General features: G+C 36.3%; 1 protein-coding gene and 1 pseudogene across 9 annotated transcripts in view; both read right to left on the minus strand.

Annotated features, from left to right (window-relative positions):
- The window catches only part of ARAP2 (ArfGAP with RhoGAP domain, ankyrin repeat and PH domain 2), a 209,540-nt gene that overhangs the window by 26,082 nt on the left and 157,086 nt on the right, over positions 1–26,372 (minus strand). For all 9 annotated transcript variants that reach the window (XM_070069627.1, XM_070069629.1, XM_070069624.1 and 6 more), the window contains 2 exons: positions 13,128–13,256; positions 2,692–2,831 (listed from right to left, as the gene is read on the minus strand). In XM_070069627.1, the coding sequence (XP_069925728.1) occupies positions 2,692–2,831; positions 13,128–13,256 (269 nt within the window). The remainder of the gene's footprint in view (positions 1–2,691; positions 2,832–13,127; positions 13,257–26,372) is intronic.
- On the minus strand, positions 13,264–26,369 carry LOC127486601 (ZZ-type zinc finger-containing protein 3 pseudogene; annotated as a pseudogene).

Consider the following 26,372-nt stretch of genomic DNA (forward strand, 5'->3'; position numbering starts at 1 on the left):
AGTGAATTGTTCAATTCAACATCAAAAGAAGGGTTCTCCAGGTCTTGCTGACTGCCTTGCTACATTCCAACCAAACACCTCTATACTACTTCAGTCTTAATATACAGATGTAACTGTACAGTATACAACCACATGACCACGACCCCAAACAAGATAGAGAACATTTCCATCTAGAAAGTTCTCTGTTGATCCTTCTTTCTAGAAGTTCCACAGTAATCTTTCTCCCCAATTCAGATATATTCTGACTTCTATCATCATTATAATGATTTTGCCTGTTCTCAGACTTATGAATAGACTCATATAGTGCTATTTTATATCAAGCCACTTTGTTTAATAAAATTTTAAAAATTCACCAATGTTGCTGCAAGCCCAGTTATTCATTCATTTTTATTGCTGAGGAGATTCCACAGCATAAATACACCATTCTCTTTTGGCTGGACGTCTGGGATATGTCCAAGCTTTAGCTTGTATGAATAAAGCTGCTTAGCACATTAAAAGTTTTTAACTGACACCAGGAATTATGTGTGCTTATGGGACAGAGGGAGACAATTCCATTATACACATACAATATGTAATGAGTATTCAAGGGTAAGTAGCATTTACTTCTACTTAAACATTTCTCATTTCTTTGTATTGGAGGCTTCAAACTGTTTGTTGTCTTCTAGTTCTATGTAAAATATTTAATTAAAAAAAAAAAAAGAAGACCTAAATGAAAGATCTCTGCGAGTGAGATCCCAGTGGAAAGAACAGGGCCAGCAAAGAAAGAGGTACCTTTCTCTGAAGGGAGGAGAGAACTTCCACTTTGATTATGACCCTGTCTGAATAAGATCGAAGTCGGCGAACTAAAAAGGCTTCCATAGCCTTGGCAACTCATGACTAGAGCCTAGGGAGATTACTGACGCCATAAACAAGAGTGTCAAACTGTTAAGTCAACAACAGGAGTCAGTGTGTATTTACTTCTCATGTGGGATCTGTCCTTAACGTGTTGTCCAATGTGAAGTAATGCTGTAACTAGTACTGAAACAGTATTTTACACTTTGTGTTTCTGTGTGGGTACAAACTGATAAAATCTTTACTTAATATATACTAAATTGATCTTCTGTATATAAAGATAATCGAAAATGAATCTTGATGTGAATGGAATGGGAGAGGGAGCAGGAGATGGGAGGGGTGAGAGTGGAGGGCAGTTATGGGGGGGAAAGCCAAAGTAATCCATAAACTTTGGAAATTTACATTTACTAAATAAAAGTTAAAAAAATATTTAATAAAATATTGTTCAGTGTGTTTATGAACATAATATTTAGCAGAAGTTCTAGATCATATGGAAGATATACAAATAACTTTGTTTTTAAAACTACCAAACTCTACACAGTTAATTGTGTGATTTTACCCTTCCATCAATATTTTATGATTGTAATTATTCTATATCTTTATTAATAATGAGTGTTCATTCTTAAGATTCTAGTGAAACCAGTAGGTGTTAAATAGTGTCTCATAGTTTTACTTTCTCCAATGACACAATATTGATCACTTTTTGTTCAATGGTTTATTGGCCTTTGTTCAATGGCTTAGTGACCATTTCTACACCTTCCCTTATGTATTCTGTTCAACCCTTTGCACAAATTTTTATTTGGTTGCCTTTCTTGTTGTTGATTTGGAAGAAATATTTATCTTCTGAATCTGAGTCAAAATGTTCATGGAAAATAGAATTAAAAGATGTTTATTTTGGCACAAAATTTTTGAAATCCATGGTTTCTTTGTATTATGCAATTTTCATGAACTTATTGATGATTTATCATATGCAAGATTTCAAATTTTCTTTGTACCAAAATAAACTTCATGTTTTTGAAGTGCTTTCATTTGTACTATAAACATATATATTTTCTTCATTTTGGGATTTGCCTATTCACATTCTTAGTTAAATCTTCTGTTGAGCCTGCTATTATTACTACACAGATTGACAAATGTTGCACATTTATAAAAAATCACATATACTCTTGTTTAAGCATTTCAACAATCTGGCACCTGTGACTCACGCTATCATCATCATATTACAGATTCAGAAATTGAGGTTGAGAGGTTAAGTTACTTATTCACACAACTGAATGTTTGCAGAAATGAGATTTTCTATGCTATGTTCAATATGCTTAAAACTACATAATTTATCTACATCTGCTTTTTACCTGAAGTTTATTAAAGTTTCTCTAATAAAAGTTTGTAAGGAATTCAAAATTATATGGAATAAATCAGTTACATTCAATTAAAAGTGTTACATGAGTCAACTCATTCAAACATATAAAAATAGTCTCATTTTTACTTTGCCTTTTTATTCAACTTTTTATTAATACCATTAATCAAATTCAAGTCTTTTGCTTTAGGGTATGATACATTTGTTCCTAATTTTATTGCTAAAATACTGATTTAGATGTTAGTTTAGGTAATGCATATTGGTCTTAAAGGCTCAAGTCATCCTCTGTCCTATAAAATGAAAGTTAATTAGACCATATAGTTACTCACTGTACTACTGGCACATTAACATTGTATCTCAGACTCCCAAATAAATCACCATCTTACACAAATTTCATTTACTTCAGGCAGTTCCTTCTAGCAGATATCACACAGAGTGGTATAAAATAAGAATACAATACAAGCAAAAACATGTACACATTCAAATTCTACTTATACAAATACCTTTGAGTCTTTGTAAATAAAGAGACACCCATCTCGTAAAACAAAATACCGGTCTTGAAACTTATTTCCAGACAGTATCTTAGATGGTTCTTCTTTGATTTTTAAGACTCCTTCTTTGATACTTTCCAGGGCACGCCTCTCTGCAAAGTACAGCATTATTTTTGTTAAGTTGGGTATATGTTCACATATTTGGAATACTACAAAGAACCATTAGCATATTTTCAGCCTTGATAATAAAAAGTAGGAACTTGTTTTCTGCTACTAAGCAGCTGAGGTGAACTGCCGAGAACAATTTTTTGTCAGGAGAATTATTATTTACCATACAAAGACCTGCCAGTGCTGTCCAATTAGCCATGGTCTAGTGAGCACGTGAAATGTGGTTAGTCTGAATTGAGATGTGTGGTAACCTTTACCTATCAGATACTGAAGACATGTTGCAAAAGAAAAAGAAAATACTAAAATTTTAAATGCCTATCACATATTGAAATGATGTACTTTGGATATATGAGGTTAAATACAAACTAGTCAAATTAATGATACCAGTGTCTTAAAATGTAGCTATCAGACAATTTGAAATAATTTGCATTGTGTTTCTTTTGCATAGCACCAGTATAAATAATGTAATACATATAAGAGAAGGGAAACATCTTCAGAAATTTTAATTTAAGAATGGAAGAATTCTTAAAGGAATAAAGAAGGTCCTATAAATAAACAGTTAAGAGTACGAAAGGCAAAATTGCTGTTAGAACATTCAATAATAACTATATTGCTTGTGTAATGTCAGTGTGAAACTCTTAAAATAATTTCAACTCCATTAAACACACTTTTTGTTGAGAACACTAAATTTGTATTTATCATGTATAAACTTATTATTGTATCAATCAAAAACTTTCCTCCAACATCTAGATAAATATACACCTGCCTACTTTTAAACTGAAGAATAGTGGAAAGAAACGAAAAACCTCAAGCCAAGTGGTTGTGACAGGGTCATCGTGAGGTCAACGTCTGCACCTCCTGTGAAACAGGAGTCCTAGCACCTGTGCAGCAGCACCGCGGTGGCCCCTTCACTGGATAACATTCACAAAAGATGTCAGACTGAGCAGTCTAGGGGGACTAGGACCTTGAGGAATTGCCTACTATTTAGGTGACAAAGTCTTGAAGGTTCCAAGTAAAAAATTCACTAAATAACCTGAAAGATTTTATAAAAACTCTTGAGTGTTACATCTAACAATCTTTGGTTGATCTGGAAAAACAATCTACTTACTGAGCAAATACACGAATATTTACAATTATATTTAGCATATAAAACCAAAAGTTAAAAAACATAAATTGTTCCTTCTAACTGAAATGTGAGAATGGAATAAATAAGCAAAAATTTCTGAGATCTATCATATCACTGATCCAAACTACAAACAAAAGTGATTAAGAAATCCTAATCGTTTTCATAACATACATTCTGGTCACAGACATTTTTAAAACATCATACCAGCATACTAATAGGTTCTTTGTAGGTACGTTATGATTTTTGAAATGAGTACTGAAAAACACACTACTATATGGTAAGATATCTCTTACTATTTAGTGCCACAAAAATGTTTTAAGAATGTTCCATTGTTAAGAAAAAGGGTAAGTAAGTATAAAGATAGTTAACAACCTAGAATACACTGAGGACTTGATGATTCAGCTGATTTAAACAGGAAAGTGGAGAAAGACATTTATAATATTTTTGATTTAAAAACATTATTTTTAACAGCACTAAATAAGTTATAATCAGATTGTAAGGTACAGATAATGTATATTGCTCAAGCCAGCCAAAAATCCATTGACATCTTCTTTTCCAAGATTATTTATTTAAAAGGCAGAGTTAGAGAGAGAGAGAGAGAGAGAGAGGGAGATTGATCGTCCATCTGCTGGTTTACTCCGCAGGTAGCTGCAATAGCCAGGTTCAGTCAGGCAAAAGCCAAAAGCTTCATCCAGGTCTCCCATATGGTGGCAGAGGCTCATACACTAGGGTCATATTCTGCTGCTTTTCCCAGGCCATTAGCAGCTGCTGGATAGAGCAGCTAGAAACAAACAGGTGCCCATATGGGATGGTGGCTTTACCTACTTCAGTACAATGCCAGCCGCACCACTCACACCTTCTGAAATACCTTTGTTATTTATATTTTTATTCAAATTAATCAAACATCAATTTTTACCAATAAGAAATGTCTATATCCAGGGTCTAAGTAAACCATTCATAGGTCAAAGAGAAAATAAGTTAAAGAAAAATATTTTTTATCTTTAGGTATGTATTTGCTGAAACTGTTTCCAATAATTACTGTAAGTAGGTGAGTATATTAGTTAAATCTTGAAATATACAGATTTGGAAAGAAAGTTTTGAGAAGAATATTTATGGATGATGGAAGAACAAAAGGAATTTTGAAATATGAAATTCAATGATAAATCCTGTGAATTTAAATGAATTTATAAAATCGTTCCCAGCTATATTTCTATCTGCTCTCAAAATGCTAATATAAATAGAAATACACCCTCCAATTAAGTGTCAGATTAAGGTATATGCTTTGAGTGACATCTTGTGTGATGTTTCACACATCAAAATCCAGGCTATGAACAGAATGGCTTCCAGTATTTCCCTCTTCAAGTATGGTGTGGCCTGTCAACTCTGGGGTACTTTAGTCTCATAGTGTCACTTCATTTCATTCTGAGCAGGAATCTCCCTTGCTCCCCAAGAATCTGATTAAGGACAAAATTCATACCAGCTATCCAGTACTTCGCTGTCCATACCTTGTTAAGGTTGAGTTCAACTTGAGTTTTTCAGTTCGTAGTTTCATACCCAGCATGAGTACTTTTAAGCTATGGATCAAATTCTTCCTATTTAGATCTTTGTAGCAGGGGCTCTGCTTTATAATTCTTTAAGATTCTGCTCATAACTCAGTCTCTCTGCTATGAATCAGGCTTCTTCTTTCTCTGGAAACCTGTGATAACTGGACTCCTTTATACCTCATTAATCCTTCTAAATGCCAAATTTTTGAAATTCCTGACTTTAGAGCACTAATAATTCTACTGCCACATAAGCAATCCTCCTTTGTTCTACAGTCATACAGCATTCACTGGATCTTTCTTATCTCAACAAACTGATGTCACATGCAATGCAGTCCATGATACAAATCCTAGGCATGACATCATACAGGTTATTGAGCAGAGGAAACCTCTTCGCAATTAAAAAGTTAAAGAAAAAATGATCAAATTGATTGAGAATGAATATCTGCATTTAATTGAAAAAGACATCAGTTATTGCACATAATCAATGAACTAAAGAAAGTCATTAAGTGAGCAACTTGGGAAAACTCCTAATTTGTTTTCAAGTCTAACAATCTGAAGATTTACTATATTCCTTAAAGTAGTTGACTGCCCCAGTAAAAGATACTGTGCATCCTAGTAGGTACTATTTCATTTATTAAATATTACCTTTCATTCTAATCAAATTCCCACATACTGTTACCATTACTAAAGCATAAAATCCTCTCCCATTCTTGGTCATGGGCTAGGCTGGAGTTCAGGGCAGTTTCTTTAGAGTTAACACTGTGGGTAATAAAACTAGTATTTCTATTATTCTGAGCTATCATTTTATTAATCAGAAAAGCTCTTAAAAATATAACTGGAACAATAAAATTGATACCATCTTCAAAAAATATGTTTTTCAAACTACTAGAAATACTCAATTTCTTATACAAAAATACTAACTCTCAAATAGGGATCTTGAATCCCAATATAATCTAATAAAATAAATTATCGGGGTGGGAGTAGTGTGTGTGTGTGTGTGTGTGTGTGTGTGTATCTAGGAACTAACAAACTGAGTTTATAAGAATTTTTTAAAAAAATTAAATATCTGATTTGCCCTTGATTTCAGAATAGGAAGAGGTTTAGCACTGAACATATGGGCTGGATTTGGAAAACTTGATTCAATTGCTTGCTCATTTACTTTGCAGCAGGTTGCCTCGATAGAGTTATATAATGTCTCTGTGCAAAGGTGTGATAAGTACTATAAACAACTCCTGGTAGATGAAATGAAATAAAATAGGTTAAGTGATCAGCCAAGCATCTAGCACATAATTAAATACACAATGAATTATTGTGATCTCTTTTATGTGATCTGATCAATGACAAATTAATATGCAACAAGTTCATGGTACCGGTCTCTTCTATTGCTGGCAATGACTGTTTTCCCAGGCCTGCATATTATCTGGAAAAAATTCCTTGTTCTATCTCTTCCTGTATGCTCTAAGTGCCAAAGGACACAAATGGGCAGCTTTCATGAGTGACAATTCATGAACATGCCAAGACCAAGTCATCTGGTAATACTTGCAATCTAACATTTGGGAAATTCTTCCAAATTCAAAATTATGTGTATTTTCTTTGTTCAGTATCAACTGTCTAGAATACATACATTCTTTTTTGAAAAAAAAATTTACGTATTTGAGAGGTAGAATTACAGAAAGAGAGAGGGAGAGACAAAGAGAAAGCTCTTTCATCTGTTGGTTCACTCTCCAAATGAGCAGATCCAGAGCCAGGAGTCTGGAGCTACCTTGGGTCTCCTAGCAGGTGCAGGGACTTAAGCCCTTGGACCATCTCCACTGCTTTCCCAGGCCATAGCAGAGAGCTGGACTGGAAGAGGAGCAGCTGGGACACAAACCGGTGCCCATGTGGGATGCTAGCACCACAGGCAGAGGCTTAGCCTACCATGTCACAGCACCAGCCCCTAGTACATACATTCTTGATAACTGGAGGAATTAGAACTACCAATTCATTTCACGCATTGTATAGCAATCATTCAAATACATTTTAATAAAATTTAACTGAGTAGAAACCAACTGCATGTAATCGCTGCCTGTACACTATTTAACTTTACTAATACACAATTATTGTGTATAGAACTCTCGTGAGGGAAAATAGCTCTTTTTCTTACTTTTTAGTAGAAAATAATACTTAAGGATAACAGATATATCAGAACACATGACACTCCAAGAACACAATCTATTTCTTAGGGTGAGTCAGATACACTCCCCTGCACAACACTCCCAATCCATTTTCCTTAAGTTCCTATGTGGTACTTACAGGCTACTTAGATTCTTCCTTATATGGAAAATGCAATGGTCAATAGAACTAGCAGCTTGATGGCCTTCTATCTTCAATTACTGATAACTAGTTATACTGTAAATATAATTACTCTTGGGACAGAACTGACTACAAAAGTGCCAGAGATTGTTTGCCATTTTCCTGGCAATGAAATAAACTACTGGGAGAGAAACTATATTTCTGTTCTGTTTTCATTATTAATTATAAGCTGCTTCTAAAATAAAATGTATTATTATAAGTGATATATTTCTTTGTATGTACATATTTAGTTTTATTGCAACAGAGCTGCCTGTATACTTTCAACTTTTAAAATTGACCATTATCTTTCTTCTCCAGTGTAGCAAAAAGAAAACTTAAAAATAAACAGGAACAAAATCACTATAAAGAATACCAATTCCCAATATGATTCCACAGGTTCTGTTGATTCTCCCACTGAGTGGCATACATTTCTTAAGCACTAAATTCAGGTACAGTTCTCAGCAATCTGTTTTTATGTAACACTGAAGAGTTTTCCAAGTGCTCACAAATCTCAAGTGATTTTCATGCAATTTTAGTACTCTTGATATTCTCAGTCTTAACACTAAAATTACATGATCTCACATTCATCCAGGGCTAAAACCATATCCTATACAATATGTTCCACAGCTACGGGTACTTCAATACCTTCTAGACATATACCTCTGAGCAAAATCAAATGCCTAAAACCCACCACATCCAAAACTAATTTCAGGAAACCTACCTGATGCCATCTCCAACCGGAAACTCTTCAATTCTCATAATCTTATCACCTCAGGAAGCGCCCACACAAAGAAACCAAGGACTACTGCCTTCACAGTAGTGGTTCAATGATGCTCCCTTCTTTTGAAAGCATTCCCTAACAACCTAGACAAGAGAGTGGCAGTGGTCCTCTGAAATTCTGTAGTAATTACTGTTTCACAATTACTTATTCATTCATATTTTTAAAGTGTACTTATCATGTACTTTTAAAGAATAAAGTAAAAGGTAAGATACTGTCTTGCTATGGCAGAATACACCAAGGACTAAACAAGGAATTACATTTCCTTGAATTGGGACATTCAGTGTTTGAAGACATGGCAATGATCATCCAGTTAAAACTCCTTTGCTGTGCTCAAAAGCTCTGCATGAACATCCTGGCCTAGAGTAGCCACTTGCTACATGCTATGTCTATAATCATTTGTTTAAATAGGTGTTGGCTTTGGTAAAGATAAGGCTTACCAATCTTTTAATTTTCTATAGCACATACTTGCATGAAACAGAGTAGAAATTCTTTGGTTTTCCTGCTATGGAATTAACAGTATTAGACAATATCAGAATTTCCATACAGGGTAGTAAAAACCAAGGATTACCATAAGTTTCCAGAAAAATACTTCCACTCGAAGTGAGCTAAGTCTTATCTTCAATATTTTCTGTACTTTTGGATTGAAGATGATTTTATGTGGAATGGAAAATGAATTATCTCAGGAAGACCACAACTTAAAGACTTGTGCTATTTTTGCTGAAATATTATTTTATTTTCTTAAGTCCATTGGGAGCAAATGGTTCAGGTTTCAAGGTATGAATTTGTCAGAAGCAGTTACATTTTGAACTACTGTCATCTAATGTAAATTTAATCCAAAAGTGTCTGTGAAACCCAGAGATCCAACTTTAGAAATCCACATGGATATGCATTTCAGTAATATTTTATATCTTTAAAGTATTTCTTCTGAAATAAATCATTAAGACTTGATTTTTATCTTTCAAATTCTATGAGACAGTTTTCAAGGATTCCCATGCTTAAAATAAGACTTTCACAAGAAAAAAACTATTTATTATGGAACCTTACAGAAGCTGATGTTTTACTTGTAATAGCTACTGAAATTTAACAAAATATAAAAAGATAGTAACAAAAGATGTTGTAGTAAGATTAGCTGTGACTAACAGCAACACCAATGAAGTTTTATTCTTCCTATCTCAAAGTCTCAGTTTTTAATCCATAGAGCAGAAAAGAAATTGGGAACTATTATCTCTTTTCAAGTTAATTAACTCCTCATTATAATAATGGCAATGGCACAAAATGTTTCTGAGAAATAAAAGACCGTTTTTGAAAAACGCAGAACTGATTTTTAAGTAGAGGCGACAGTTCATCTACTGCTACATATTTCTAAAAATATATTATCTTATTACCTTAAGTGGGTGAGCAGAAACAATCCTAAAATCTATTTATAGTTGTGATGTCTATATTGTAAATGGTTCAGATAAAGTAAGAAAACTGAATAAATTAAAAACTTTAAACTGCAGCAAATCTTTCTTATGTGATAACATTCTTGATTTAGCAAAGTAATGAAAACATAATATCAAACAAAAATAAAAGTCAAATTGTTCCATAAATCAGAACAATTGTCCTACAATTACTGAAACTCAAGTCATGCCTATGTGTGTGTGTACATGTAGATACCTAGATATAAAAACAGTAAAATTCGTGGCAACTATGTAACAAATATGGGGGGGGGGGACAAGGTACAAATATGTCCTAGAACAACATTATATTTGAACAAAATGTTAACACATTGGTGATTTGCTTTATAGAAAAAAATTTGTTGAGACAAATTACCCTTGTTTTCAAATGACTGATTTCTACTCTGCCCCCAGGTTAGAATAAAAGAAGAAAAACCTTTAACATTATTTTTTTCTGCTTTGAAGAAAAACTATTTCTGAGATCACTCCAGTTTTTTCTGCTAACAAATTGACATAGAAATCACATTTGATTTACTTTCATTGTTTTCTTTTTAGATCCTAATGTTCAGGTGGAGTGGATGTAATGGATGGAGCAATAATTCTGGAGTAGGTGGTCATTGTGATTGATTTAGGAATCACTTGCCAAGACAGAGACAAAGTAGACTGAATAGCTAAGCTACCCAGAATCTATCACAAAGAATACTCCATACAAGTAATTAATAAGCTCCAGGTTTCTGAAAGAAACAACCAGCAGTCAAAATCATGACTTAAGAAACTGATTTTAGAAACAGATCAGAGTTTATTTAAAAAGGAGAATCCCAAATTTAAAATCAACTATAACAAAACATATTATTTTGCTTTGATAATCAACATAAACTAAATTCTAATTGAAAACATTAATAAAAATATAGGCTAGACATTTAAAATATTTTAAACATGGTAAATTTATTTTTCATCCAAAACAGGTACCTGCTAACAGAAAATGGTCTAACTAATGTATTTACTAATAGTATTACTCTAAAACCTGATTCTTTTCTCTTGCAAAAAGACCTAATTTCCTAGTAAAAGGAACTGCAGATGGTATAGCAACAAGTCGCATACTGATGAGGTAAGGATAGTGCAGGGACAGGGATTTGTTTAAAGTTTCCATCTTCTTAGAAAAGTGAAGGAAATAAGAGTAATGCATAAGTTCAATGGCATTTTACTCCCGAGAATGTTTCATGCAAATCTCTGAAAATATCACTTCACACGCAGACTTTCTTCCTCTGCTTGGGTTCTCCAGTTTGTATGCAGGATGCTTAGTCTAGACCTTGAAGTGTTTACAATGGGACTCACTCACAGCCTGTCAAGGGGATGCAATGCTTTAAGTGAAGCATGAGTATAGCACTCAATCTTCTTACCACAGGTTGTGGGTAGATCTGATGTAGTTTGTCACTGTGCAATTTCTAATTGCCCTTAAATAACAAAGATTATACTGATATGTGAGGATTCTATATCACCTCAGTATGTACACTGCTAATTTTATCTTCAAAGATTACCAACACAGAATGCTGTTCTTGCCCACCACACATGCATGCCATTCCTTTGTATAATAAGATTTCAAGATCTTATTCATCCGCTTATATTCATGTAACCAGGCTTCCAGTATTCAAATAAGAGCCAAGGTATTAGGTGTAGGCATAACTTGCAAACAGTTTGTAATGTGGACAACTAGAGATATTCTGGGATAGTATTAGAAAAAGAAAGGCCGGCGCCGTGGCTCAATAGCATAATCCTCCGCCTGCGGCGCCAGCACACTGGGTTCTAGTCCCGGTCAGGGCACCGGATTCTGTCCCAGTTGCCCCTCTTCCAGGCCAGCTCTCTGCTATGGCCAGGGAGGGCAGTGGAGGATGGCCCAAGTGCTTGGGCCCTGCACCCCATGGGAGACCAGGAGAAGCACCTGGCTCCTGGCTTCGGATCAGTGGGATGCGCTGGCTGCAGTGCGCCAGCAGTGGCGGCCATTGGAGGGTGAACCAACGGCAAAGGAAGACCTTTCTCTCTGTCTCTCTCTCTCACTGTCCACTTTGCCTGTCAAAATAAATAAATAAATAAATAAATAAATAAATAAATAAATAAATAAAAAAAGAAAGAAAGAAAGAAAGAAAAAGAAAAATAATTATCACCCAGAAGATAAAACTGGTCAGGAAACATGTCAGTTTCCAAAAGAAAAGGAACCATGGGAATGAATCATACATACTACATAATATTGACAGTGTTTTGTAATAAGGTAGTTGCTTTCTTTTATCTCAATAATAAAATGAAAGAATAACTGACTTTGAGAGCTAGGATAGCGTTCATAGATTCCCCACTGAGGTGGGGAATATATAAGGTCCTTGAAATCAATAGGTCTGCCCATATGAAGGTATCGTTAGGCAGGACTCAACATTCAATAAATGTATAGTAGGCTAATATTTAAGTTGATAATTTTGTATGGCTGATGAATGATGTTATAAAATGAAATATCTTCTGATAAATAGCCTCAGAGATTTCCTTTATAGGGTCCATTTCTGCAAGCTAACTTCTTATTTAATCTAATGTGTGCATTGTCTTTTTCCAATTGGATGCAAAATATTTATTTTGCACTGATTTATTTATCAATGTAACTGCAAAAAAAAAAAAAAAAAAAGGTGAGACTTAAAGCATACGCTAACCTCAGAGCCTGTATAACTTTTACTTCTTGAATGCCCAGAAAACTTTCAAATAGAAACATAATGCAGAATGAAAATTCACCATCAACCTTTAAATTAGAAAAAATAAGCACAGGTATAGTAAACCAACCTGGAAAAAGTCACTCATTTCCAAAACTTTCAAGTTGATCAAAATTATCTATTATTTTAGCACTACACCTTAGGAAAATTTCCTCCTATTCATATATTTTGTGTTCTGCTCTACAATGCTATACGAGAAGATTCAGCTTTTATCTACTCATTTTCATATTTTCAAATACCACTTGTACCATAATAGTTATCCTTTAACCACTTGCGTTTTCAATTGCGGTTGTGCTGTGGAACCCTGGCACCTACCTCTACAGTGCTCGATTGTGTCCACAGTTAAGAATCTCTTCACCACAAGACACGCAGAGCCAGGCTCAGCTAGAGAACTCCACCGAAGGACCTGCTCCAGCACGTTCTCTCTGTAGTGGAGGGGGCGCTCTGCAAACACACGACCCAGGACAGACCAAAAACAAAACGTGACCAGAGATCCATTTTATACATTTTTAAAAGATATTTCGAAAAGATATGTAGGCAACAAATATGTGTGTGTGTGTGTGTGTATATATATAATCAAATCTTATAATATACAACCCTAGAACTACATACAAGAGATTCTAACACCTAGGATGTCACTAAGCACAACATTAATTTTTGGTATAAATTAATCTTGCAGGAACATTTATTGCTTAATTGTTAAAACAAACTTTTTAGAAGTGCTTTCTTTGAGATTAAATATCAGAATACAATCTTTTGTGCAATGAATATGGGTCTATACCATTTTAATTAGATGATTTGCTTGGTTTGCTTGAGGAGAAATGCCTATTTGCATATGCAACTGAATAATTTGAAAGGACTAACACATTAATCTTGTCCAGTCTAAGTAAAAAGCATAAATTAATCCTGTTTATTCAATACAATTATAATCTTAAAGTTTCTGATCAACCGTAGTAAACAACTTACAACTAATATTCTCATAGTCAATTTGTACGAAATTATAAAATATTACTTTTTCAAAGAACATGTAGAAATAACTATAAAATAGCACTGAGTAAACTATGTTTAAGTATTAGAAGAAATAACATTTATAAGCACTATGTGGCAACATTATAAATTAACTGTTCACATAAAGGTCAATAAGAAGAGGTAAAATGACAGCTTGAAGATTTCCTCCTTGATGAATACTCATCCATATACTTTTTGGTTTAGACGGTTACATTTCTTAAGGTATCATATGTTCTTAACATGGATATTTTAAAGATTTACCACCACAATTCAAATCAAAATATGCCCATCAGTTAATAAATATGTAACAACAGAAGCATATGCTGGGAACAAAAAAAAGATTTCAAACTTTTCACAGTTTACTGAAATATCATAACTGTGAAATTAAGAAGAGAAGCCCTGGCATGAAGTTGTGGCTTTCCTTAATAGTGTAACTGCAGATAAGTCAAGTCAACTCTTGAATACCCTCCTAAATGCACAGCACATAGCACTTGAGTCTTTTGTTTTTTATTAAAGAAGTAATGTTAGTAACAAATGGTAAAGCACAATTTAGTATTATATACTGACCCATGACATGGTAAATGGTAGATAAACCACAGATAAAAATGACAAATATAACAATCTTCCTTAATATTTTTAAAGGTACCCTGCTATGACCACATTCCAGAAATCATCAATAACAAATTTTCTGTCTCCAGTGTAAGTCACATTTTTGCTCCATATGCAGTAAAATGAAATCCAGTTCTGCATTCTGTGCTCATTGAAGCAAGTCTACACATTGTGATAACATCAAAAAATAAACAAAAAAGAGATACTAGAGCATAGATCTTCAAGACAAATCTATTTTGTTCACTATTATGTATCTCCTGCTCACAGCATAGCATTGATTATGTGGTGGGTAATAGATTTTCAATAAATATTCGAGGTATGAAGTAGCCTATGAATTTTCTTTGGTGGCCCATATATTAATATAAATATTTGCTGATCTATATATAGATCAGCAGGTAAAATGAAACATCTTTGCAAAATTAGATCAAATTGTCTATACTACATCAATATTGATTTCTTAAAATAATTTTCTAAAATTTTGGACAAGGTATAATTGCCAATGCATGATTTTCAAATTATAATTCAGTTGTTGAATAATCCATGAATTAGTAATCTTATAACTGATTTTAGATGTATTTATTTTTTTTCTATAACATAAATGGACAGTATCCACATAGTTTACTTCTCACAGTTCTCCTGACAAATGAACATTATTCAAGAACATACTGTATATAGATAAGAAGAAACATACAAAATGTTTTAAATGATACACAACAAAATCTATCAGCAGAAAAGAATGCATGTGTTCTTTCAGGCCAGCTCTCTGCTGTGGCCTGGGAAGGCAGTGGAGGATGGCCCAAGTGTATGGGCCCTGCACCCACAGGGGAGACCAGGAAGAAGCACCTGGCTCCTGGCTTCAGATAGGCACAGTGCGCCGGCCGTAGCGGCCATTTGGGGAGTGAACCAATGGAAAGGAAGACTTTTCTCTGTCTCTCTCTCTCTCACTGTTCTACTCTGCCTGTCCAAAAAAATATAATAATAATAATAAAAGAATGCATGTGAACTCTTGCTCACTGCAATATAAATTTAATTACTTATTTAAATAGTAATAGAAATAAAATATTTTATGGATCTTGTGCAGACTACAAAAGAGGGAAATTATTACCATATAAATGATTTTATACTAGGCAGTTTTCTTTGATGAGTTGTACTGACAATTCCAAATACAGAGGCAGAAGGCTGTGTATTTTAAAGGAATTAATGTTGTGAATCAGAGACTTTACACAGTTACTATCACTGGCACTTTTCACCATAAATTGCACATCATATGAAATCTTGTATAATATCACATTTAAAACATATATCTGAATGATGACTTTATAACATTCACACACCATGAGCTGGTTAAGGAAGCAGTGCCACAGTTGCCTCCTGTAGTGCTTCACTGTTGGTAAAAAGGACAGGTCATTGTGGTTAAAAGAAATTAGATACATCAATAGGTAAGCAGCTCCAATTTACTAAAGGCCATCAACGACAACCACTGAGACAGTGAGTTCTTTTAAAGTGGTATCCTAGATGCAGACACTGTCATTGGTTAAAACTCTGTCTAAAGAAGTCAGTTTCTGTGCTGAAAACTATTTTCACAAAACTGAAAGATATTACAGTGCTTTAATATAAATACTTTTTGTTTTCTGCTCATCATACTTGTGCCCAAGCTCTCTGAAACCTTTGGAGTTTACTCTCCCTTTAATGTGTGCTCTCATTTCCATCTCACCCATTTAAGGTCCTCACCTAACCCTTTGCTCACCAGGAGTGTTCAGCTGCTGCACAGTGATCTACAGCCACAATTGTGCAGGGCTGTACTTGACAGGAACACGAAGGAAGCTCTCATGCTGTGAGTGTCATTTCAGGGAAAGTAGAGAATCTTTGCAAACTGTGCACATACTTAACAATGATACTTCTGCTATGTGTTGAAGAGGACTAGGAAATGATGTTCTCTTCCATGTCATCTGTTTGCTGGAAAGTAGTTTGGGTCAAGGTAATTATACCTGGTGCGCTGGGACACACAGTAGTCTCTAAGAATGTCTCTGACCAATAAATAGGTTCTAACTGGTGATCTTCCTTGTGGATATCTGTTGTGTGTAGACAATCTGAACAAGGATCACAGAAATCCAGACATTTACGGAGGACGATCCTGGCAGTGCCACCGAACACCCTCGATAGGTTCTATGCCACAATTACCACACTTGAAGCCAACATCTTGCACAAATCCACTTTCAGCCTGCATTTGCTGAAGTTTCTGCTTCTTTAACTTTTTAAACTATAATAGTTATTTACATTCAGGTAAATTCCTATACATAGTAGAAACAATTTCTTCATCCGATGCCTCTTCAATCACTGTTCAACAGGATCGGTCATCATCTTCATCCGTATACACTGGTGGTTCATGAGAAGTCAGCTGTCTTCTGCTTGATGAAGACTTTTTGGAGAATAAATATGTTAGGTGTTCTGCCTGGGACTGGAATGCCAGCTCTAGTTAGCTTTATGAAATATTTCTGTACTCGGCTTGCAACCTGTTTTGCTGTCCTGTTGCCCATTTCATCCTCTATCTTCTGCCAGCGTCAAGATTCTACTTTTTCTGGAGGGTATTTCAGGAGCAGCTGTTCAAGTTTCTTCTGTTCTTCAACAGTCCACAGTTGGTTAAATGTTTCTGGCTTGGTAACATCACAAAGGCGGCCTCTTAGCATCTGAAGACGACTGTCTGAGCCTCTGGACCATCACTCAAAGCAACACGCAGTATGAGAGAGACTCTCCATCCTTCTTAGGATCTGAAGGGCTTTTTGGTCTAGCAGGTAAACCTACTTTATCAAAAACTAGTTTAACTATCCTGTATGTCTTTTATGATTTTTAAATTCCCTTTCAAATTGTCCAAGGCTATTGGTATATTGGTCCCATACAATCTCAGGCAACTGAACAACTCTCTGTGGATATTTATTAAGCTTCTTCTGGAGTTTTTCCACAAATCCAATGGGATTTTTTTAGTGCTTTTCTCTGGTGTTTGCCTAAACTTTCAAGGTCATGGACTGCTTGAGAATGTTGTGCCTTGACAGCAATCATCTGTAACAGTCTCTGGTAACTATATAACCAAAGATCTATCATTGTGGAAATATTCTCTCTTTTCCTTATACCCTGAAAGAGTTGTAGCTATGATCTAGAATAGAGCATAAGCATCAGGGTTTCAGACTCCCAACTTCAGCCATGGAGAATACTAGAACCTTCTAAATTCAGCTGAGTTCTACCAGTAATAAGACAGACAGGATCCTATACATGTGTTTCTTAAAAGCCTGATAACACTTTTTAAAAGTACTTTGCCTAGTATTTGATTCCCAAATGTCTGTATCTATCTTTCATCATTGTTAACGTCCATACATTGAGACCTGAGGTATTAATTATTTCTATGGTTCTACTAGCAAAATTTGGTATAGAGTACCAGGAGCCAGCCACGTGGAAGAGCATGCAGGCCAGGAAGCACAGGGCTGGTGGCCTGAGGGCCACATGCCCTGGTGGTGCAGAGCAGCACGGGCCCATGATAGCAAGAGGGCAAAGACAAGGCAAGATGTATTTAAAAGAAAAACTAGAAAAGAAGGAAGAAGGATAGGAGTGAGGAAATAAGGAAGGGTAAAACAGGAGCATCATTTTGCTACTAAAATTGTATATATGAAATACATGAAGTTTGTTCCCTTTTTATAAATAGAAAAATTTTAAATTAAAAAATAAAAATTTGCTTCATATTTGCTATATGGTAATTCTTGATTATAACACTTGCAAACTCTGAGAAACTATTGACCCCACTAATAGATACCATTTCTGGGATAACAACTATGTTCAGATGGTACATTATATCAGTTATATGTAATTTACAATTATTTATTTATTGTGGAAGGCAGAGAGACAGAGAGAGAGAGAGAGATATGAGACAGAGACATCTTCCATCTATTGGTTCCCAAATGTGTGCCACATCTGGGACTGTCTCAAGCTGGACCCAGGTGCTGGGAATTTTGGGTCTCCACTGGGGGCAATAGGAAACCAAGTACTTGACCACCACCTACTGCCTCCCAGATTACGTGTTTATAGAAATGTGAAATTGAGAGCACCGCTGGGACTCGAACCCAGGCACTCTGTTACAAGATGTGAGCATCCCAAGGGCTATGTTAATGGCCGTGCCAACTGCTCACCCCAGTTATCTCTTTTATTTAATTTAATTAGCTATAATATTCTGAAATAGATCATATTATTCACATTTCTCATATGGAGTTTCATCCACTTGCTCAAGGTCACACAGCTGGTTAAAGAACAAATTTTCACCCAAACCTATCTGACTTTAAAAAATTTCTTAACTACCACTCTTAGTTTTATTTTAGACAATATAAACTATTTCCTGGTTTTTTTTCTCACATGTAATTTTTTTTGGGGAAAGTATCAACTCACCAGGACTTTTCTGAGGACTGAATAAGGTAACATAAGCAAAGTTAAAAATAGCATCACTTTCTTATACCTACTGAGAAGATGGTAAGGAAACAATGGCAAAATAGTTTCATCAGCCTGCATATGTAGAAACTAATGATACCTACAGCAGGCTTGGAGATGAAAATAATATTCTTCACTGGAATAAATTATCTGTGACAAAAGAAAAACTTACTCTCTATTACAAAATTGAATTGGTAATGAGACTTGCAAATGGCAGAATATTTACAATAAAGAAGGTCATGATTATACACTAGCACCAGTAGACACTATGGTGATATCTCTGAAGTGTTCTTAGTTATGCCAAAATGTATCACAGTAGATACAGGGTCCTATCGATGGACATGTAATTCATCGTGACCAGAAAAATTAATTAAATAAGTTTTCAAATCCTTGCCATAGTATGAAATACTTCTGATGAATGAAAACCCTACTGATCCATGTTCCTAGATAAAGAACACAGCCAAAAAACAGAATGAAAGCAAAGTATTTATAAGGCTGTCAAATATTACAATTATGAAATCACACTAATATCCACCTTAAGAAAGAGATATGAAACAGGAAAAAAGGACTGCATCATCAAATATAGTTGGAATATAAATTCCTACAATTAAACAAATTTTTATTTACAGATATATTTGCAACCATCTGTTATGATAGATTATATGGTACATGGTCATCTAGCAAATAGGGTATTACTAGAAATAAATAACTTTTTCTTGTTATCTGCAATATGAACAGCAAAAATCAATATGAGTATATAAGTAAACAACAGTTTTGGAGGTGGTTCCTTACATAGGTAAAACATTAATTGTTGGGCTGGTATTTGGCATACTGGGTTGAACTGACACCTACAACACTAGCATCCCATATGGGAGCTAGATTGAGTCCTTGCTGCTCCATTTCGTTTCCAGGTCCCTACTAACGTGCCTGGGAAAGCAATGGAAGATGGCCCAAGGTTCTGAGCTCCTGCACCCATGTAGGAGACCCAGATAAAGCTCTTGGCTCCAGGGTTTGGCCTGGCCCTCTCCTGGTAGTTGCAATCATTTAGGGAGTGAACCAGCAGATGGAAGACCTCTATTTCTCCCTCTCTCTCTCTTTGGAACTCTGCCTTTCAAATTAATAAAATAAATCTTTTAAAAAATAAATTGTTTAAAATCTTGCTCAAAGAATACATGTAGCCTCCCTCTTTAAATACAAAGCTATTCATCTTCCACCTGAAATAGCACCTGTCTTTAATAAATTTCTGGTAGTAATGACACAGAATTGTCAGAGTAAATTATGACATCTATAACAGCTAATTTCTTAGGTCAAACTTAGAGCTGTGCAAGTCATTCTCTTTCCCTCTCACATAATCAGAAGGTAACCACACTTATGTCCCTCAGGAAAGAATCCTGATGCAAATGAACAGGTCTTCCAGCACCACAGTAGGTATAGGAAAGAGAGACAACTGTGCTATAACATTTCTGCGTAACTCAAGTGGTTCACACACTTGAACTTTCAGAAAAGCCCATATAAGTGAGGCCTCCCAGGAAGTTAATTTTGTTTGAGATGTGAAGGATCTAAAGGGTATGGGGGCTACCTCAGCAGAGGTTAGATCAGTTTTAAGGGAAAGCATTAAACAAAATAATAATAATGGTCAAGGATGCTTCAGACCTTCAAGGAATAAGACAAAAAAGATCTGTTCTTTATCCAGCACAAATTTTGAGTACTCTGCCAGGCATTCATTTAATAGGGCAAATAGAACATAAATTAATTAAGCTTAGAATCCAACTCAGTTCAGTGTACACAGTCTATGATTTTGGTACAAAATAAAAATATGAAAATTATATAGATATTTCATATTGTTATATAAAACATTTCTCCATGAATCTAACTACTATAAGACTATGCAGAAGCAAGAACTTTCCAAGAGTTGTTTACCATTTCAACAACAATTCTGTGAATATAATCAGAGTCATAAAATTGAAATCAGTCTGCTTTTGTAACTGTCACATCCATGGTGACTCCACGTACAGGTTTAAGAATAGAGTTTCATAATCTTTGGCTATAGACATGAGCTTCAGTACTTATATGCTATAGTGCACATATTCACCCCATTTATATTCATATAATTACGGTAACACACTAATCTTATTAAATTAAATTTTGGGGCTGGCTCTGTGGCGTAACAGGTAAAGCTGTTGTCTGCAGTCCTAGAATCCCATATGGGCACCGGTTAGAGTCCTAGCTGGTCCACTTCCGATCCAGCTCTCTGCTATGGCCTGGAAGAGCAGTAGAAGATGGCTGAAGCCCTTGGGACCCTGCACCCAGGTGGGAGACCCGGAAGAAGCTCCTGGCTTCTGGCTTTGGATCTGTGCAGCTCCAGCTGTCGCAGTCAATTGGGGATTGAACCAGCAAATGGAAAAATTCTCTCTTTCTCTCTCTCTCTCTCTTTCTCTCTCAGACTCTCTGCTACTCCTTCTCTCTCTGTGTAACTCTGACTTTCAAATAAATAAATAAATCTTTACTGGCGCCACAGCTCACTAGGCTAATCCTCCGTCTGCGGCGCTGGCACCTTGGGTTCTAGTCCCGGTCGGGGCACCAGATTCTGTTGCTCCTCTTCCAGTCCAGCTCTCTGCTGTGGCCCGGGAAGGCAGCGGAGGATGGCCCAAGTGCTTGGGCCCTGCACTCGCATAGGAGACCAGAAGGAAGCACCTGGCTCCTGGCTTCTGATCAGTGCAGCACGCCAGCCATAGCGGCAACTTGGGGGGGTTGAACCAATGGAAAAAGGAAGACCTTTCTTTCTCTCTCTCTCACTAACTTTGCCTGTCAAAAATAAAAAAAATAAATAAATAAAAAATATAAAAATTAATTAATTCATTTATTTGAAAGGCAGAGTTACAGAGGCAGAGGGAGAGGGAGAGGGAGAAAGAGACCTTGAATCCATATTCTGGTTCACTCCCTAAATGGCTACAATCAAAGCCAGAAGCCAGGAGCTTCATGCAGATCCCCCATATGGGTGCAGGGCCCAAGCACTTAGAACACGCTCTGCTGCTTTCCCAGGGGCATTAGCAAAGAGCAGGGTAGGAAGTGTAACAGCTGAGAAACTCAACTTTTCATGAGTGTAATAGTATATCTCAGGATTGTAAAGGGAACATTACAAAATACTTATTATACAAAGGGGACTCTTGATGTGACAAGACAGAGGACTACTGCCTTAAATGTTACAGATACCTAAAAGGTAATAAAATCTAGCAGTCTGCTTGCTTATTTAACCACTTATTTAACCATTTATTTTTGATTACTTAATTATCTGGAGGATTTGTTTTTACATTAGAAAACTATTCCCTGCTGAAATTCTTCATATCAACTACAGTCTTATGACTGCCTATGCCTTTATGCTCATGTTCTTTTTATATTTCACTTTGTCTTCCCAGCGTGTTACTGGAATTAAAACTCTGTACATTGCAGATGGCCAGGTGGAGAACGCAGCCCCATCCACTTCAGTTAAGTCCACACAACCACAGACCCTTTTATTCCTTCCCTATAATTATCTCTCTAGAAGCAGCAAAAATAATCCTAGTTTTCTTTTCCTGCAATTTCTGCTTGCACACCTGAACAAACATCAAGATGATGCCAAGTTTGAATTCTTTTTTTAAAAAAAGATTTATTTATTTGAGTGGTAGAGTTACAGACAGAGAGAAATGGAGAGACACAGACAGAGGTCTTCCATCTATTGGTTCACTCCCCAAATAGCCACAAGGGTTGGAGCTGGGCCAATCTGAAACTAGAAGCTTCTTCTGGGTCTCCCACGTGGGTGCAGGGGCCCAAGCCCTTGGGCCACCTTCCAATGCTTTCCCAAGCTATCAGCAGGGAGCTGGATTGGAAGAGGAGCAGCTGGGACAGGAACCAGCACCCATATGGGATGCTGGTACTGCAGGCAGAGGCGTAACCCACTACACCGCGGTGCCGGCCCCAAAATTTGAATTCTTAACTCTGAGTATATTCTTTCCTGGTGACACGGGATGCTTCTTTGGTTATATTCTCAGATATATACATAAACAAAGCAACTTGACGTTGCCTAGTCTTTTGATATCAACATTAAGATAAGTTTTATCCTTTTTTATTAGAGAGGAGGAAAAATAACAACATCCCACTCCTGTCTTAGCATTTGTGATAAACGTATGGTCATATGCAAGTAGATAACCAGTCATTTTCAGTGTGAGGATCCCTTGGTTTTCTAAAATGAAATTTCAAAGCAATGTTCCAGAATGCAGTTTTGTTTTTGGTTATTTATCCTCATCCACGCTGCTCACTCCCATCAGTCAGGAAAACTAGGAGCAAAAGGCACTGAATGCCAGTGCCATGATGCAGGAATATGCTTTCATTTGACTCAACCTTTAAGAGAACAAGGGTGGCAGAAAGAAGATGCCTAACCCCAAATTTATGACTCAGTATTATGCTGTGAATATCCAATGAACCAATACAAGCATGCCGGAGACACTCAGCTGTCCGAGCAGTAACTATGGCCTTGTAGTCTCCTAGGAACTCTTATCTAAAGCAGAGACCACTTTCTAGGTGCCGGTCACATCTGTAGACAATAAAGATGACTCAGATCCAGAACGCAACTGTCTTTTTGGATACAGTTCATTAAAAGTTCTGTGGAGCAGGTTATAAGACAGACTTCTGTGGATTACATTAAATGTCAAGGTGCTGTGCTTGAGGTAGTGAGAGATAAAGGTCTAAAATATATGGCAAATATCTCATTACAGTACAGTGAAGGACAGAACCAGACGTATGCACCTTAATATTCTACAGCTTAGAGAGTAGGCCGCATTACAGATCTATAAGTAAATGGTGAGAGAGGGATCAATCATTGTGAATTATGTTCATCTGATTATCATCACAGAAGGATGGGCGATGAGGAAGTAATGGAAGTGTTTTAAGCAATGGAACAATATAATCCAATATGTGATTCAGAAAGAAAATTCTGCCAATAATGCTGATTTACTCAGAAATATAATGAACTAGTAAAGCTATCCCTTTTCCTTAAAATTAAACAGAAAAGAAAAAAAACACTTCTGCACCACTTAATCTTACGATACTATTTCAAGTATTCAATGGATTTTAATTACATGGACACTGTGTCATAGGTACTGTGCTAGATACTAGAGAAAGGAAAAAGAGCTCTTTGTTCCTTCCAAGGAACTCCCATCAAGACAGAGAAATATAAATCCAGGTGATAGGCACCAGGATGAGAGGAGACAAAGTGCAACAAAATTCTGTAAATTTTATTCTTTTTCATCAGAGAGGGACGGGGACGGTGAGACAGAGTGTGCACTCCCATCCACTGGCTCCCTCTCACAAAGCTTGAAACTCAATGCAGGTCTCCCATTTGGAGGGCAGGGCTGAGCTATCACCTGCTGCCCTTGAGGGTGCACATTAGCATGAAGCTGGAATCCAGAGCCAGGATTCAAACTTTGGTATGGAGTGGGGAGGCATCTTCATCAGTATCTTAGCTACTAAGCCAAATGCTCACACATGAGTTGGGTTTCCCAGGAGTTCCTCAGGTGACCCAGATGGAGGAAGAACAAAGGTATGTTCAGGAAACCTCGGCTCATGCATGTTTGTGAAGCACAAAGAATGAAAGAGATTATCTATGAAGAATATATAAAATAAGAAAATATAACAAAGGAGACCGGAGTAAGGGAAACCCAATGTTTAAGAGAGGAGGAAGAAACTACAAATGAATAAAATGATCAGAGAATCTAATGGAGAATCCAGGCAGCACCAGAAGTGGAATGAAGGTCATCAGAGGACAAGGCAATGGTCAGTCTGTCAGAAAGGACAGGCGAGGTGCAACCTGAAGCAAATCCACCAGACAACTGGGGTGAGGGTCACAGGAGTCCTGTGCAGTCCTGTGCATGGGGAGAATGAGCTCCAGGACAGGGGAGACACTGTGAACTGACATCAAAACGCCAGTGCTTGGATCTTGGCAATGAATAAAGAAAATATTTCAATACAGATTCAACTTTGAAAGAGCTGTGTACAGTACAGAAATAAAGGAATAAAAACATCAAGAAGGATGAGTGAAAGACACAGTACCTGATAAGCCCATTTCATTCCAACACTGATTGTAAAATTCCTAATAATGCACCAAGGGATGCTTCAGCATTGAATTTTAATTTTTGAGTTTGCGGGTGGCAGGATTTTCCTCTTGGCAGTTTGACAGCTAGACTTGAAAGGGTCCCAAGACCTTACTAGACATCAGCTAGACAGATGGTCAAGGTACAAAGATGTTCGGTGTCTGTTTTTTTCTTTTCCTAGAGGTCTTTAAAACCAAATGGTGTCATAGCAATGTTAAGCTTATTCAGCACTTGACTATCGGGATAGTCAAGGTGTTTTAAGAGCTCTTTGTATCCTTCTGTGTCTTTGGGATGGAGAATGACAAAATAATTGATCCATTAAAGACAGAGGAAAAGGAAAAAGTCAGAAAAAGTAGCTTCTGTTAGGTTTAAAACAAACTTGTTGTTTAGAAAAAACAATCTTTTAAATCAATGTTCTCTGATGCAGGTAATAAGCAGCATGCAGGAAGAAGGTGAATGGAGATAAGCAGTATTTAGAACACTAACAAACCAGATTGCTTACTTTACAAAGGGCTCATTTCACAAGGCAGCGACATTGATGCCTAAGGATCGGCATTATCCTCGTATATTTATAGTCAGGAACGTAACCAGTTTGATGAGTAAAATTATAGGAAGGAAGCCTCAGGTAGTGGTAATATAGGAGGGTGGAAAATGGAATGAAAAGATTTATTTTAGTACAAAGCCTGTGAAATCCATGCATATGAGGAGTCATTAAAGAGTTCATGGAAAAATACTTATTATGAGAGAATTATGCATGGGTTTCAAAATTGTTTCCATAAAAATAATGTATTTTTAAAGACTTATCTGTGTATTTGAAAGTCTGAGCATGGATGTAGGGTGCAAAAGAGAATGAAAGTGACAGTGACAGTGCACGCTAGGTCTTCAGTTCATTGGTTCACTCCTCTAAGTGGCTGCAATGGACAGGGCTGGGCCAGGCTGAATCCGGGAGTCAGGAAATCCATTTGGGTCCTGCAGATGGTGGCAGGGACTCAAGAACTTGGGCCAGCTTCTGCTGCCTTCCAAGGAACATTAGCAGGGAACTGGTAGAAGTGGAAGAGCTGGAGGCTCAGGACTGCACTTGGATATAGGATGCCAGTGTCCTAAGTGGTAGCTTAACCCACTGTGCCAAAAGGATGGCCCCAAACTTATCATTTAATGCTACATTTCCATGAACTCTCTGAATTACTCTTGCATATCAACATGAAATAAGTGGGAATTATTAACTTATTAAAGGGATCATTTGTCATTCATAATGAGGTATTCCTTTTTAGAAAAACAGAAAATATTAATGACTTGTCACAAAAAATTTCTGCATACTAGAAGGAATTTAAGAATCTGTATCATAAAGATC

The sequence above is a fragment of the Oryctolagus cuniculus genome, chromosome 2 (genome assembly GCF_964237555.1).
Source record: "Oryctolagus cuniculus chromosome 2, mOryCun1.1, whole genome shotgun sequence".
In the NCBI taxonomy this organism is placed as follows: domain Eukaryota; kingdom Metazoa; phylum Chordata; class Mammalia; order Lagomorpha; family Leporidae; genus Oryctolagus; species Oryctolagus cuniculus.